Source organism: Monodelphis domestica, chromosome 4, assembly GCF_027887165.1.
Source record: "Monodelphis domestica isolate mMonDom1 chromosome 4, mMonDom1.pri, whole genome shotgun sequence".
Classification (NCBI taxonomy): Eukaryota; Metazoa; Chordata; class Mammalia; order Didelphimorphia; family Didelphidae; genus Monodelphis; species Monodelphis domestica.
The window spans coordinates 366,182,919-366,197,623 of record NC_077230.1 but is presented as its reverse complement, the minus strand read 5'-3'; the positions used below and the strand labels follow the sequence as shown (position 1 = coordinate 366,197,623).

The following is a 14,705-nucleotide window of genomic DNA, read 5'->3' as shown; positions in this document are numbered from 1 at the left end:
TATAAAGAATGGTCTATATATTTTGCATCACTTCCTCTCACACTCGCTCTCTCACTCTCGGAGACGTTGGGTTTTTTCCATGTTGGGAGCTCATGGCAGCATTCTTGGCATCTTGGTGGGTTTTGGCGTTTGCAGCTTGGCAGTGAAGTGACTGATTCCTCCTTTCCTTGACCTCCAACTTCTATCTGGCTTGCCAGAGTAGTCCAATTCCCGTTTCTCTGTCTCTTCTTCTTAATTTCTTCCCTCTATTGTAATTAAACCACCATAAAAATCCCAAACTGACTTGAATATTTTATTGGGATTGAATTTTAATCCCTGGTGACCACTAGTATAATATATTCAGTCAACAATCCTAATTTTACCCCTTACATAACCAAGTAAAACCAGTCTTGATGTATTTAGTCTCATATGAAAGTTCCTTATGGTTAAGGACGATACTAGAGCTTACTTTGTGTACATTTTATGTCCTAGCAGTGTCTTATACATAGTATTATTATATTACAAATGGAATTGAATATAGTCTCCCAAATCTATTTTTTGACTTGTCAAATAGAATAGACTATAATTTTTAATAATTTCTAAGAAGTCTTCTGTTATTGCATGATGTTTAAAAGCCAGCATATTCCACAACCTTTCAAGAAAGAAGGGATAAACATTCCCTACAGAAAAACAGATGAGTGAATGAATTTTGTCTATGCTATGTACCTAAGGATAACAGGTAAAGTAACTTGGCAGAGAGAAGTACCCCAGACATAGCAATTCTGGTTCCAGGCCAACCTATTAAGAGGGCCCGAAACATTCTGTGCTTTCTCATAAGCAGGCAAAGTATTCTCCAGGTTAAGCAGAATGCAGCACCCTTAGTATTCCAGATCCAATTTACCAGGGTGCAGGCAGGGAAGAAATATCAGAGCCACAGAAAGCTTGCACACATTCTTTGTGGAAATAAAACTGACTTGCCTTTTAACATAAGGCTGAATCACCAAGTTGAAAGGATCTCTCTGCTGTCTCTGCCCCCTCCAATTCTATTCTGCCTCAGCTTTGGAGCCCCAACAGCACAAATAGTCCTAAGAGAACATTATTCACATTCAGACTTCTTAAAATATAATGTGCTAAAAGAGGGCTCCTGGAGTCAGTATCAAGTTGATCTATTCTATTTTCTAATTTCTACTGGGTCCCCAAATGCTTCCCAAATATCCAGGAGATTGAGAAAAAGCAAAACGGTGGCCAATTGTGAAAAGCCAAATGTAACTAATACTCGCTCCTCAATTGGTTGTGGGTGCTTAGTGGAAAGAATGCATCCGATTCTCCAATGGGTGCCAGTTCTTTCCAGTGCTGGAGAAGAAAGAGCATTAATAAAAGGTCCCTTTTCTTTTCTACATTTACATAAACACTAATGGGTTGGGATTTAAGGTTTCCTTTTATGCTCAAATTCAGAGCAAAGGGAATAAACACAAGAAAAACTGTCACCAAGAATGGAAAGAACTTGAGAGATTTTCAAGTCTATCCAGGGGTGACTGAACTAGTTACTGTTGGGCTGCCTTTTCTTGTAGAGGCTAGGGAACTAAGAATGGTTTTTACATTTTAAAATAAATGTCTTAGTTTTTAAATGTAAAAAAATTCTTAGCTTGCAACCTAACAAACCACAGGCAGTTGGCCTAATTTGGCCTATATCAGCAGTTTGTGGACCCCGACCTCTGGTCTTTACCCATATTTTAAGAGGGGAAGAGAAGCTTGGAGATGGAAGGGAATTTGCCCAAGGTAGCACAGCTAACAAATAGAAACTGTCCAGACTGGAATCCAGAGTTCTCAATTCTCTAATTGAGATTTCTTCACTCTAACCCATAGTTTTGGTCCTAGGTCACTTTAAATTTAATGATTATATGCATCCTTCTGTTCTGGGCCACAATACTTGGCTTCTGTTGACAAGTAGTGTGGTCCAGTGGTGAGTATTGAACTTAGAAAGCCAAGAGATAGAGGTTCATCACCTGGATGTTACATGTGTCTCTGGACAAATTATCTTTTTGTTTCTTATACCTTAGGATAATAATGCCTGTACTACCTTCACAATGTTGCAAGTATGGAGACATAATACCACGCATCAGTTATGTAATGAATATGAAGAGGTGTTATGACACTCTACTAATCTGAAGACTTTAGTCTCACTTGAATCGAAGATCTACTGAGTCTTCCTTAAATGGAAGACTCAATTCAAGCAGGAATCTCTTGACTCTGAAACTAGTTGTAACTAAGGTGAAAATAAGTGTGAAAATGTCTTTAAAATTCAGTTGAGAATTATCTCTGGGTTCAACTTGGGCCAGACAAAGAGGGGATTAAAGAGGGAGTGATTGGTTTTAGGAATATATCTTCTTTCAGGTGCCCTAGCATTAGCGTTAAGCTAGAGCTACTCGAGCATGTTGAGGTTTCCTTTTGATATATTATTGCATTTGATCCTCAGTGAGGTGGGTGCTATTATTATCTTCATTTTACAAAGGAAGAAACTGAAGTAGATAGGCAAGGTGACTTGCCCAGAATCATAAAGCTAATGATTGATTGAGGCTGGATTTGAACTCAAGTCTTCTCAACCTGGAATAGGTTTTCTTTTACCTAGCAAAACTTGAAATTATATTCCTTTATTTTGATTTGCAGTGTTTGTCTACTGTTTTAGGCTTTACTATAAAATACAAATGGAAATTGTTTGAGGAGAATTCCAATTAGCCGAGGAAACTTTGCCAATAGATTGCTGTCTCAAGCAAGAATGTTTGAATATTGATAAATTGTCCCTGTAAAACCTCCTTTAAAACTCAAAACTACAGAGTTCTTCCACAAAGAAAGCACTTGTAAACCTTAAATTAACAATTATAAAGGGACCTATTGATGTCACTATTAACATTCTGGGTTCAGTGTCCCTACCCTTCAAACTTTCAAATTCATGAATCAAATGAAAGATCTAATCTAGCTCCCATGGAATTATTAACAAATTAAGATTTCTGTAACATTTTACAGTTTGCAAATCACTTTTAATGTATTTTTCCTATTCGTCCTCACAACAACCGAGAGAGGCAGGCACCATTTAGTTTCACTTTGCAGATGAGGAAATTGAGGCTCTATGGTCTAGAGATTTGCCCAGGGTCGCATAATTCACCAGTGTCTAAACTTATGTTCCTGATTCCAAATTCAGTGATTTATGAACAATGAGAACCTTTGAGAAGCTTAGAGGGTAGAACAAGCTAACTCTGAGATTAAGCTCTGGCATTTTCTAAAAGGGCTCCAGCTTGGTCTTCTAGTTCTCTTGGATGAGAGATGTGCCAGAAGTGGGTTTAAACAAATGTTGTTTGGCCACAAAATGAAGACATGTGGGAATCAGGCCCAAAAGCTAAATTCTGATTCTGATAAGACAATGCGGAAGCAGCAAGAACTATATTAGTATACTGGTATTATATTACCTTATTTCTTTCACTCTATATACAAATTTTCTGGATTTATATCCTCCCTTTCTACATCTATAGTTTCTTACTTTTTCAATCCTAATTATTCCAATTTGGCATTAGAACTAGGAGGGACTTTAAAGTTCATTTAGTCCAATCCCTTCATTTTACTGATGAGGAAACTGAGGCCCAATGAAATTATCCAGGTAGTAAGTGGCAGAATTGGGATTTTCACTTTAGTCCTCTGGCTCTGAATGTAAAACTATACCATGCTGCCTCCTACTTGTACAGAAAGGTAAATGCAAAATTAAAACTTGGTGACCATGTTCCCTTCCAATATTTTTTAACCTGGTGTTTTTTGTTTGTTTGGGCCTTCTTCATCCACCTACCAGTATCCTTGCAGTTTATGGATCATACACACTCACAATCTCACACATATATACATGTGTACATGAATTTTACCCTGCAATTTAAGAAAAACAAATCAGGCTGGAGGAAGAGAGCAAATAATTGTTTACTTTCTGAAATGCTTATTTTCCAATACAGGCAGAATCACAGATCATATCTTAGAGGAAGAATCATTGATACCAACTTGTCTGGTTTGGCTGTCCTCATGGCAGAGTACAGAGAGTACTGGATAGGGAGAAAAGCAGGATGGCTTCATTACTCTAATTTTTAATCTTCCAAAGAAGGTGCCTGTTTTAAGAAATAAGACATTTCTGGGGAACAACAGGGTACACTTTAATCCTTTAACAGGAGTGAAGCTGCCCAATGTCACCACTGACTGGTCAAGGCCTCGGCTTGTCCTTGCCTGAGTGGCAATCTGGGGGAGTGTACTTTCCTTCCTTCATTAGCTGCTCCTTCCGCTTCATGACCTGTCCCAAGCGTTCAATCTGCATATGGAAAAATAGACAGCCAGTGAAAAAAAATTCAGAAAGGTATAATCATTCAGGCTACAAATAAATACAATTTTGTGAATAGTCTATATACTATATTATTATATTACAGACTTTATGTTTGGCAATGACACTACTCTGCTGGTATGGGTGTAGCTGAAATAACCAATACCTAGCCTAGAATTCAGGGTGTCCTCAATCAGTTTAAAGCTACTAAAGCTTCAAACTTCATTTTTAAATATAGATGATTTACAACATACCAGAGGGTTGATTTTTGCTTTGTGGCCATCCTCACTAATACAGTTTCTCAAATTGACCTCTGAAATTTACTTAACTTGTTTCCTGGCCAATCACAATAATGTCACAAGGGTGCCAGTTGTAAACCTGGTCTACATTTTGGGACACAGTTTAATACAGTTCAAACATTAATCAGGCACTGGTTATGTACAAGGTTTTATGGTAGGGTAGTCAAAGGAGGGGGTGGTCAACAGTGCTGCATGCTCATGACATGTTTAGATTATCTTACAATAAAGGTCATTTTCTAGCTACAACAATAGTAGAACACAACATTTTCTCCAAGGGGGTAAAAAAATGACTGGCCTCTTCCTCTAGTTCAAGATTATCTAAGAGCTTAGGCTACAGAAGAAGATGTTAGTCTAAGTTTTACGTTCTCTCTCTATTTCATTCTTCTTCTGACACCTAACCATGGTTCTAGAAGTGATCCCAGATACTTGAAGGCTTTGTCAATAAATAGGAAAACTCTGGTAGATCTTACCAAACATGGGCCTGGCGAGAGACTCTATTTGTTGTCCCAGGAGCCCCAAAGCTAGATTCAGAGAGATTCCTGCCCAGGAAGCTACAGATAATTCTTTATTTTGTTTTTTTCACCCTTTGTATCCTTTTAATTTTTTATGCTACTGTTTTTATTTTTTTATATAAGTATTTTTCCATGATTACATGATTCATCTTCTTTCTCTCCCCTTTTCCCTCCCCCCCTCCCAGAGACAATTCTTTAATATTTTCAATTATGTCAGAGATGTGGATCTGTATAAGTTAAGAATGTCCCCAATAATGAAATCATAGGTCCTTTTAGTATTTAACTTTTTTTTTAAACCTTTATGTTCTGTTTTAGTATCAATTCTAAGAAAGAAGAATAGCAAGGGCAAGGCAATCAGGGTTAAGTGACTTGCCCAGGGTCACACAGTTTAGGAAGTGTCAGAAGGCAAAATTTGAATCCAGATCCTCCCACTTCCAGGTCTGGTGCTCTCTCCATTGTGCTACCCAGCTGCCCACTAGTATTTCACCGTTAGTGTATTTTCCATGGATTATCATTCTGAAATACTTAGAAAATAAAAACTCCAGTGATCTTAACAACACAGGATAATGTGCTGCCCCTACACTTTGGGCAATGCCTAGAAGCCTAAATGGCTAGCAACTCCTGAACCAAAGCTACCTTGGAATTGACTTTTTTGTTTAATTAACAAAAAATTTTATTAATTTATTTATAATATTATAGCAAGTAGCTACAATAGAGATAAAAGACGGGAAAAACCTTGAATGGAGAAAAGTTCCTAATTCTGGCTCTGCCAATAACCCACTCATAACACTGGGGCCCAACCAGGCTTGGTTCTTCATTTGCATAATGAGAGGGTAGGATTAGTTTTCAAGGTCTCTCTCCATTTCTAGCATTTTATGATTAAAAAGTTTTAAATGCATTGATTTTTTAAAAACTCTTATCTTAACCCAGAGGAACTGCACGTGGGCTACAGGAAGGGGTTTGGGGAAGGGCAGGGAAAGAACATGAATCTTGTAACCATGTAAAAATATTCTAAATTAATTAATTAAATAAAAATTTCAAAGAAAAAACAACTCTTACCTTCTGGCTTAGAATTCATACTAAGTACTGGTTCCAAGGCAGAAGAGTGGTAAGGGCTAGGTAATGGGGGTTTAAATGACTTGCCCAGGGTCACCCCAGCATCTCCCATCTCCAAGTCTGTTTCTCTATCTACTGAGCTATTTAGCTGCCTCTGCACTGATGTTTTTTAACCTGTTGTCACTACCCAATGACACATAGACTCCTTGCCCCCACCGCCACATCTCACCAAATAAATGACACTTTGTTCACTGTCTGACCACAAAGACCTCACCTTGCCCCAATATAATAATATTCTCCCTTTTTTGACAAAGGCAGTAGGTGTGCTTCACTTTGAGGTCCAAGTTGTTTTATGCACCCTCAGCATTCTGAAGTTTTCAATATGTTTTCTTTAGATTACTGTGGTCATCATGTAAATTGTTCTCCTTGTTCTACTTCCTTCATTGTTTACTAGTTTCTATGACTCTAATTTCTCAGCCTACTTACTGCCTGTTCCTCCAATTTTCCAAGGGGTCTTTTTTAAATTTAAAGTTTATTTTATTTTGGTCATGGCTAATATACAGATTTGCTTTATTTGACTATATTAATTTTTAACAAGGGAGTCTGTTTTTTTGTGGAGTTGGGAGAGGGAGGTGAAAAGAATTAGGAAGAGAGGGATGTTATGATAACAATATCCACTACCCCTCAGCCAAAAAAGGTTGAGCTCAAAATAAGGCCAATGTGAAATTTAAAACTTCCAGAAGAGGAAAGAAAGTTCAAAGTAAAACAAAGACAAGCAGGCCAGGGTTTGGTACTAACATCCTGAGTTTAGTCTATTATCTTAATCTTGCCTGCCCCAGGTTCTTGAAGACCAGGTGTGTTACATTTTATCTCTCCCCTTGGGTCCTTTGGTAACCTTAAGGTTGGCCTAGATGGCGTTTAGCCTCTGCCATTGGCTCTAGTCTGTATCTGTTTTAGGGGTTCTCTATGGCAGGTTCCATTTAATCATTTAACAGTCCCATTAACTTTTACAATGGAATTATTTACTTGTAAGTGATAGCAAAAACACATATGCAACATTTCTCTGTTCCCAACACATGGAAGCATAATCCTTCCCCTCTACCACCTTAGTCTTTCAAGAGGGGAGAGAGAAGAGGTTCACAGTTTGGCTCAATTTCTATATAACATTGTCCCACCAAAGTTCAAAGCCTCCCCACTTGAATTTAAGTCTCAGACTTTAGCTTCTCAAGGTTTCCCTTCTGAAATGAAAGCAACTTTTGGCCTATAATCCTGCTTCCAAGGATAACAAGGTCATGGCTTGAGTGCCAGGTCTATGCCTAAAACTGAAAAGGAGAAATAATAATACAACCAACCTGTTTCTCAGGGCTGCAAGGCCTAAAAAGGGAAAGTGGGGAGAGGAAGGGAACACTTCCCCTCAGTTCATGGTACATGTCTGACTTTGAGACCTTTTAAGGGGTCTTTTAAAAAGACTTTTTAAAAAAGAGTTAAGACCTTAATATGATCAATAAATGATCCGGAACAAAAGCAACACAAAGAACATGAAATTAAGACACAGTTTGTCCTAACAAAAAGTTGGCAGACTGCATAAACTGTTTCTCAGATTCCATACTTCTATGAACTCTTATGGGTATGTCAAACTGGAGTTGAACCTCTAGCTGAAGCTCCTCTACTCTAAAAGAAGACAAGAATGGATCTCAGAAGTAAGAAAAATTCCTCCCTACTTTAGTGTCTATTATCAAATTCAATTCAATTCAAAATACCTATCAAAGAAGGCCCAAGATCCAGTTACTATTATTGCATATAATCAAAGGATGGGAAATTTTCTTGCATGTGACTTTGAATTAAATTGAATAGCAAGAAAAAAGGTCTCATTACTATGCCAGTAAAATATGCATTATGATTAGGGATATGGACTCTAAACAATCATCCTAGTGCAAATATTTTTTTCAAATATTAATAATATGGAAATAGGTCTTGATCAATGACACATGTGAAACCCAGCGGAATTGTGTGTCAGCTATGGGAAGGGGTGGAGGGAAAGAACATTAATCTTGTAACCATGGAAAAACATACAAAATTAATTAATTAAATAAAACTTTCCAGATTGAAAAATAAATAAAATATACATTAGCAGGTAGCTGAAGAAGCAGTAGACACCAAAACTATACCCTTGCTTATATATATGTCCTGCCTTTTAAAGGTCATTATAGTAATCTACAAACTAAGCAAGACAGCCTTATAATGAATTCAGCACTAGAATGAAGAGAACTATGGGGACAGTCTAATATATATATATATATAATATATATAAATTGAGCATTTCTCAAAAAACAGTTATCTACTTCCTTCCATCATTGTTCCAAATCCTCACCGTTTTCCGCCTATGCAAACATTCAATGAAATCATCAAGTTCCAGTTTGCATTCTTTCTTGGCTCGGGTCATACCAATTCCATGGGCACACTCAATGAATTCTTTCTCAAAAGCATGGCATCGGGCTGGTATCTTGTAAGGTTGTTCAGCACTCAAAATTGTCATCCATTTGTCAATATCGAGGCCCAAACGGCCCTGAAGATCAAAGAATGGCATGGCTGCATTAAAGATAACAAGAGAAGCAATATTAAGCTACAGAAACCAAGACAAATAATAAAGTTTTTATAAAATATACTAAAAGTGGCAGCTGGATGACTCAATGAATAGAGAGCCAGGCTTAGAGATAGGAGGTCCTAGGTTCAAATCTTGCCTACTATGTGACCCTGAGCAAGTTACTTAAGCCCAATTGTTTAGTCCTTACTCTTCTTCTGCCTTAGAACTGATACTAACATAGAAGGTAAAGATATAAAAAACAAAAAGGAAATATAATATTTAACCATGGTAGATGGCCTTAGTGACAGAGATATTTTAGAACCTTCCCTTTATTCAGGCCTACTTCTTCCATGAAATCTTCCTTCCTCCTTCAACAGGAACTAATTTCTTCCTCAAAATTCTTATGTACCTTCCTTTTGCATTTACTAATTTGCATTATATTTATTTTTGTTGGCTTCATTCCCCTTATTCTGTATAAACTTTGTGGCAAATACCATGCCCTCTTCATCTTTGTATCTCACCCCAATACCTAGCAGGCTGATCTGTACAAAATATTATTAAAGATTTTGTGAAATTTTAAATTCAAAGTTTGCCCAAAGATATGAGAACTAAATGAGAGAGAATATATTTCATCAAAAAAGAATCATGCTAGAAGGGATTTTCTTAGAGAAGAATATGAAAATCTAAAAATATCCTGTCCTACTGGCTCTACAAATTATTTCCTTAAATAAAAACCACCTGCTGGAAAAACAGAAAAAAGTGTTAGACTTGCAAGAAGAAATCTAGATCCCACCTCTGATACCTACTAAGTGAATCATTTATTTCTCTAAATCTTCCTTTCCTCATCTCCAAAATGGTGAATATCCATTTCATAAGGCTGTTGTGAAGATCAAATGAGATAATATATGTAAAACATTTTGTAAACCTTCAAGTACTAGATAAATGTTAGCAATTATTAGGATCTGCTCTGCAATCAATTTGAGGCACTAATTCAATTCATAAATATTTGAGTACTTACTGAATGCAGAAGGAATGCAAAAGATGATTTATATTATCTAGTTTATCCTGGTGTCTCTTTGTTGCAATATCAAGAGATCAAAGGTCTACTATACTGAGAAAAAGGACTAGATTTAGAATCAAAGGAAATGGATTCAAATCCCAACTCTGCTAATTTATTCATGTGATGAGGCAAAGCAGTTCATTTCTAGACATTAATTATCTCATTATGATAATTTTTAATATAGGCTTTAAGGTTTGTAAAAATGTTTTACATACATTAACTGTTCTATCGTTTAAGACCCCTCTTACCCCAAGTGAGAGGTGCATTTACAGATGAAGTAATAGCCTTAAAGGTTAGGGAACTTTCCCAGAGCCACATAGCTTCTAGGTGTCTGTTGTAGGATTCAAATGCAAGCTCTCTGAACTCCAAGTTCAAGAATTATATATATATATATATATATATATATATCTTCTGCTCCATTATATTGTTACCTCTCAATAAAATGAAGATATTGAACTAAGTGTTGTCTAAGACCCTTTCTGGCTTTAATGATCCCAAAATATTACATTTGTTTTTGTCTTACTTTTTATCTCCAGCATTTAGCAAGTGCCTGGTACTCAGTAAGAGCTAAATAAATACTTGTTGACTGATTGATTGATCTTTCTGGCCCTACAGTATAGAAAGGTGGCATTTAAACTGTTTTAACAAGATTTCCACTGTTTAGGAAAAGCAAGTTCCTTGTTGCCCTTACAGATCTGATAGCCAAGTAGAGAAAAATAACAATTAATGCAAAATACAAAAATATTAATGCACAAATACAAAACATTTCCTAGTACTCAGTTGCATAAATACAAAACTTTAACTATGTACAAAGTGCTTCCCATACAACAATCCTGTGGGATAGAGATTACAATTCCCATTTGACAGACGAGTAATTTGAAACTCAAAAAAAGAATACTGAGAACATAATTACAAAGGAATTATCTTCATTCAACAAACATATAAAATATATATGTGAAAGATACTTAACTCAGAGAAAAAAAAAGATTATACAGTTCCTACCCTAAATAAGCTTACAATCTAAAACTGGGGGGAGGGGGGGATAAAACATTTACACAAAGGAATATTACAAGGTAGAATGTGTCAGCAACAAAGGGAGATCCTGATAAAGTAGCCTAGAAGAATTTAGGAAGAGATGATTTTCAACTGATGGGAGAATCAAGAAAGGCTTGATGAAAGAGGTAGTACTTTGGCTGGGCCTTGTGGGAAAGAGGATTTCAAAAAGCACACACCAGGGAAGGAGTATTTTTAGGTGTAGTTAGGCAGTGCAGTGACTAGATTTACTTTCCTGAGTCCAAATGGGGCCTCAGACTCTTACTTAGCTGGATGACCCTGAACAAGTCATTTAACTCTGCCTCCTTTTCCTAATCTGTCAAATGAGCTGGAGAAGAAAATAGCGAACCATTCCAATATCTTTGCAAAAAAATAAACATACCAAAAAACCCAAATGAGATTATGAAGAGTTGGACAATGAAGAAAAAAGGTAGTGTTTTCTGGTGCATTCCAGGCAATAGGAATGGCTTGCATAAATGCATGCAGGATGACAATACATGTATAACTCAGATTAAATGGATTCTCATCTCCAGGAGAGAGGAGGAATAGGAAGGGAAGACAATTTGGACCGTATAACTTCAGAAAATGTATGTGGAAATTTGATATTACATGTAACTCAGAAAATAAAATCTTTTAAGAAAAAATATATTCGAGATATGAGGAATTTGAGTAAAATATGGGAAGATTGAGTGAATTTATGCATGGCAAATGTAAACAGAATCAAGACAATAATATACATGACTATAACAATGCAAATTAATTGAGCACCAAAAGGAAGTTCAAGTCCCATCTCAGACACTTAGTAAGTGCAAATTATTAAAACTTCTCTGTGCCTCAGTTTCCTCATCTGAAAAATAAATTTGAATCCAATGGTCTTTATAGTCTTTTCCAAACCCCAAAACGATGGAGGTCCTGGATCAGAAATTGAAGTATGAGGACCCTGTCACAATAAGGGATTGGGAAGGGAGGGTAGTATAGTGCCAGGTGAAGTCATAGTATCTTATGCTATTCCTTATTTCCCATTACATCAAAAGAGGGTTGGAGGCAACTACATGTTTTAGTGGATTAAGAGCCAAGGCCAAAGATGGGAGGTCCTGGGTTCAAATATGACCCTGGGCAAGTCACTTAACCCAATTACCACTGATTCTAAGATGGAAGGTAAGAGTTAAATCTAGAGGAGGGGAATAACAATTGAAATGGCTGTGATGTAAACAACAAAAGTACCAGATAAAAGAATTTTCTTTTAATGCAGGATGGGGAAGATGAGACTAGAGAAGGGTCCTTTTAGCTTTCACAAGCCACATTTTGATCAAGACTTTTTATCCCAAGCTTTGACTATCTCAAAGCCTGGCCAACTACATCGATTTCTCTCCTCTGGGCCTCAGTTTCCTCAACTGTAAAACCGGGAAACTGGATGATAATCTCTAACGTCCCAGGATTTGTCCAGGGTCATATCAAGTGTGGAGAGCAGGAACTAAAGCCCCACGTCTCCCAAGTCTACGCCCCCTTTACAACCGGTGAGCAAAGCGCAAATAAAATGCCGGGTTGTACAGTGATAAAGCACCTGATCAGGGGCTCAAATCCAGCTTCTGGAGGACTACGCAAGTCATTTCGCCTTAGTTTGCCCCAGGTTCCCCCTCGGCAAAATGGGGATGGCAGTATCCCTTCCCGGGGTGGTTGGGAAAATCAAATGAGATAATGGTTAAACTAAATTCATTAGCTCTTGGAATTGGGGTAGAAAGGTCTTCGTTGCCGGCAGGAAGGGAGGTGAGGTCTGTCGGTCAGGGGGTCACAAGACCTCAGAGGTCACCCCGAAGGTCCAGACCCCGCCCCCTCTCCTCAAGGGGACCCTAGGCAGAAGCAAGCGCAGGGAGAGGAGTGTGTAGAAATGGTTTGCAGACAGACTCGCCTGCCAACCCTCCCGCCACTCCGGTGAACACGGAGCAGAGCACCTGCGGCCTAGGCCAAACGTAGCCGCGTCCTTCTCAACCACAACTCACCGTTCTCCTACAGCTCAGTCGCGCCCCAGCAGGCCGTAAAGCGTCGTAGTAGTAGCGCGACACCCGGAGACTGCACCCCTCCGCGGAAGTTCAGCCCAAGCCGCAAGGAAAAAAAAAAAAGGCCGCCGTTCTGCACATGCGCGTGGGAAGATAGCAGCGGGGAAGGTGGGACGAAGGAAGAATACACAGGGCTAGGACGAAACCATGTGGGCTATTCCAAGGGGTGAAATAATGGAAAGGAGGATGGGCGGCACGCACCATCTTGCAGCTAGGTTGGGATGGAATCGCTTTATCATTCAGAAATTTACATCTTCCTAAAAAGGACTTTAGAGGGATGTTGTCTAGCCAGCCAGGATCAGTATGGGGAATTGATCACTAATTAGTTGCACCGACAGGAATAGACCCAAGATTCTTGCCTCCCAATCGTGTTTACATTCTGTTGCTGCCAGGGGGGTAGGAGTGATGGACAAGGAAGGGTTGGCCTGAGATCCAGAAGGAAATTGGGAGTTTACTTATTGTAAATAATTTCACCTTTTTTCCTTTTCCAAACCCTTACCTCTTGTATTAGGATCAATTTGGTAGGGTCTAGACAATGGAGGTTAAGAGACTTGCCTAGGGTCACAAAGATAGGAAGCCTTTGAAGTGAGATTTGAATCCAGGTCCTCTCAACTGCAGGCCTGGGGCTCTATCCACTCTATTCCCTAGCTGACCCTAATCATATTATAAATTGGATGACAACAAAAACAATCATGCACACAAAGTATAATAAAAACTAGTAATACATATAGCACTTTTAAGTTTTGCAAAGTGCTTTATAAATGACCTTTTTGATCCAAATAATCTTACATAAAAGGAAATCCTTAATCCCATGTGAACTGGAACAACCTCCAGGAATTGATGCAGAGTGAAGGGAGCAGAGCCAGGAGAACGTTATACACAGAGACTGATACACTGTGGTACAATAGAATGCAATGGCCTTCTCCATTAGCGGCAATGCAGTGACCCTGAACAACTTGGAGGAATCTTCGAGAAAAAACATTATCTACATTCAGAGGAAAAACTGTGGGAGCAGAAACAGAAGAAAAATGACTGCTTGATCACATGGGTTGATGGGGATATGATTGGGGATGTAGACTCTAAATGATCACCCAAGTGCAAATATCAACAATGTGGAAATAGGTCTTGATCAATGACACATGTAAAACCCAGTGGAATTGCTCCTTGGCTACGGGAAGGGGTGGGAGGAGGGGAGGGAAAGAACATGAATCATGTAACCATGGGAAAAATATTTTAAATAAATACTTTTAAAAAATTACAAAAATTACAAAAGGAAATCCTCACTATTTAACAATGTAGATTCTCAGACTTACCTAATTAGAGAAAGCTTTTATTGAGCCTCTACAATTCTACCATTTTGGGAATTGTTTTCTATTTTTAAAAAAACTGTTTATAATTCCCATTCTGAAATCTTCCTTTGTATCCCTACATGTAAGTCTTTCCATATTTTCTTATATGCTTTGTGTTTAGTGGGGTTTTTTTGGTTGTTTTATTTTGTTTTTAATAGCACCATACTATTTCATTAGGGCAGCCAGGTGATTCAGTGGATAGAGTGCCGACCCAGAACTCTTTCAGAGTTCTAACCAGGACTCAGACTCTTACTAGCTGTGTGACCCAGGGCAAGTCACTAAACCTTATTTGCTTCAGTTCCTTATCTGTAGGATGAGCTGAAGAAGGAATTGGCAAACCATTCCAGTTTTTTTACAAAAAAAAAAAAATGGACACTGCTGAACAACAATCATTGTTACATTCATAAA

General features: G+C 38.0%; 1 protein-coding gene across 1 annotated transcript; it reads right to left on the bottom strand.

Moving 5' to 3' along the window:
• Nucleotides 1-3,920: 3,920 nt before the first annotated feature.
• On the bottom strand, nt 3,921-13,063 carry NDUFS5 (NADH:ubiquinone oxidoreductase subunit S5). The gene is made up of 3 exons (XM_001365036.3): nt 12,892-13,063; nt 8,566-8,783; nt 3,921-4,318 (listed from the first exon to the last, which is right to left on the bottom strand). Exons 2-3 carry the CDS (start codon nt 8,779-8,781, stop codon nt 4,214-4,216), a joined length of 321 nt encoding a protein of 106 aa, XP_001365073.1. The 5' UTR covers nt 8,782-8,783; nt 12,892-13,063; the 3' UTR covers nt 3,921-4,213.
• Nucleotides 13,064-14,705: the final 1,642 nt, after the last annotated feature.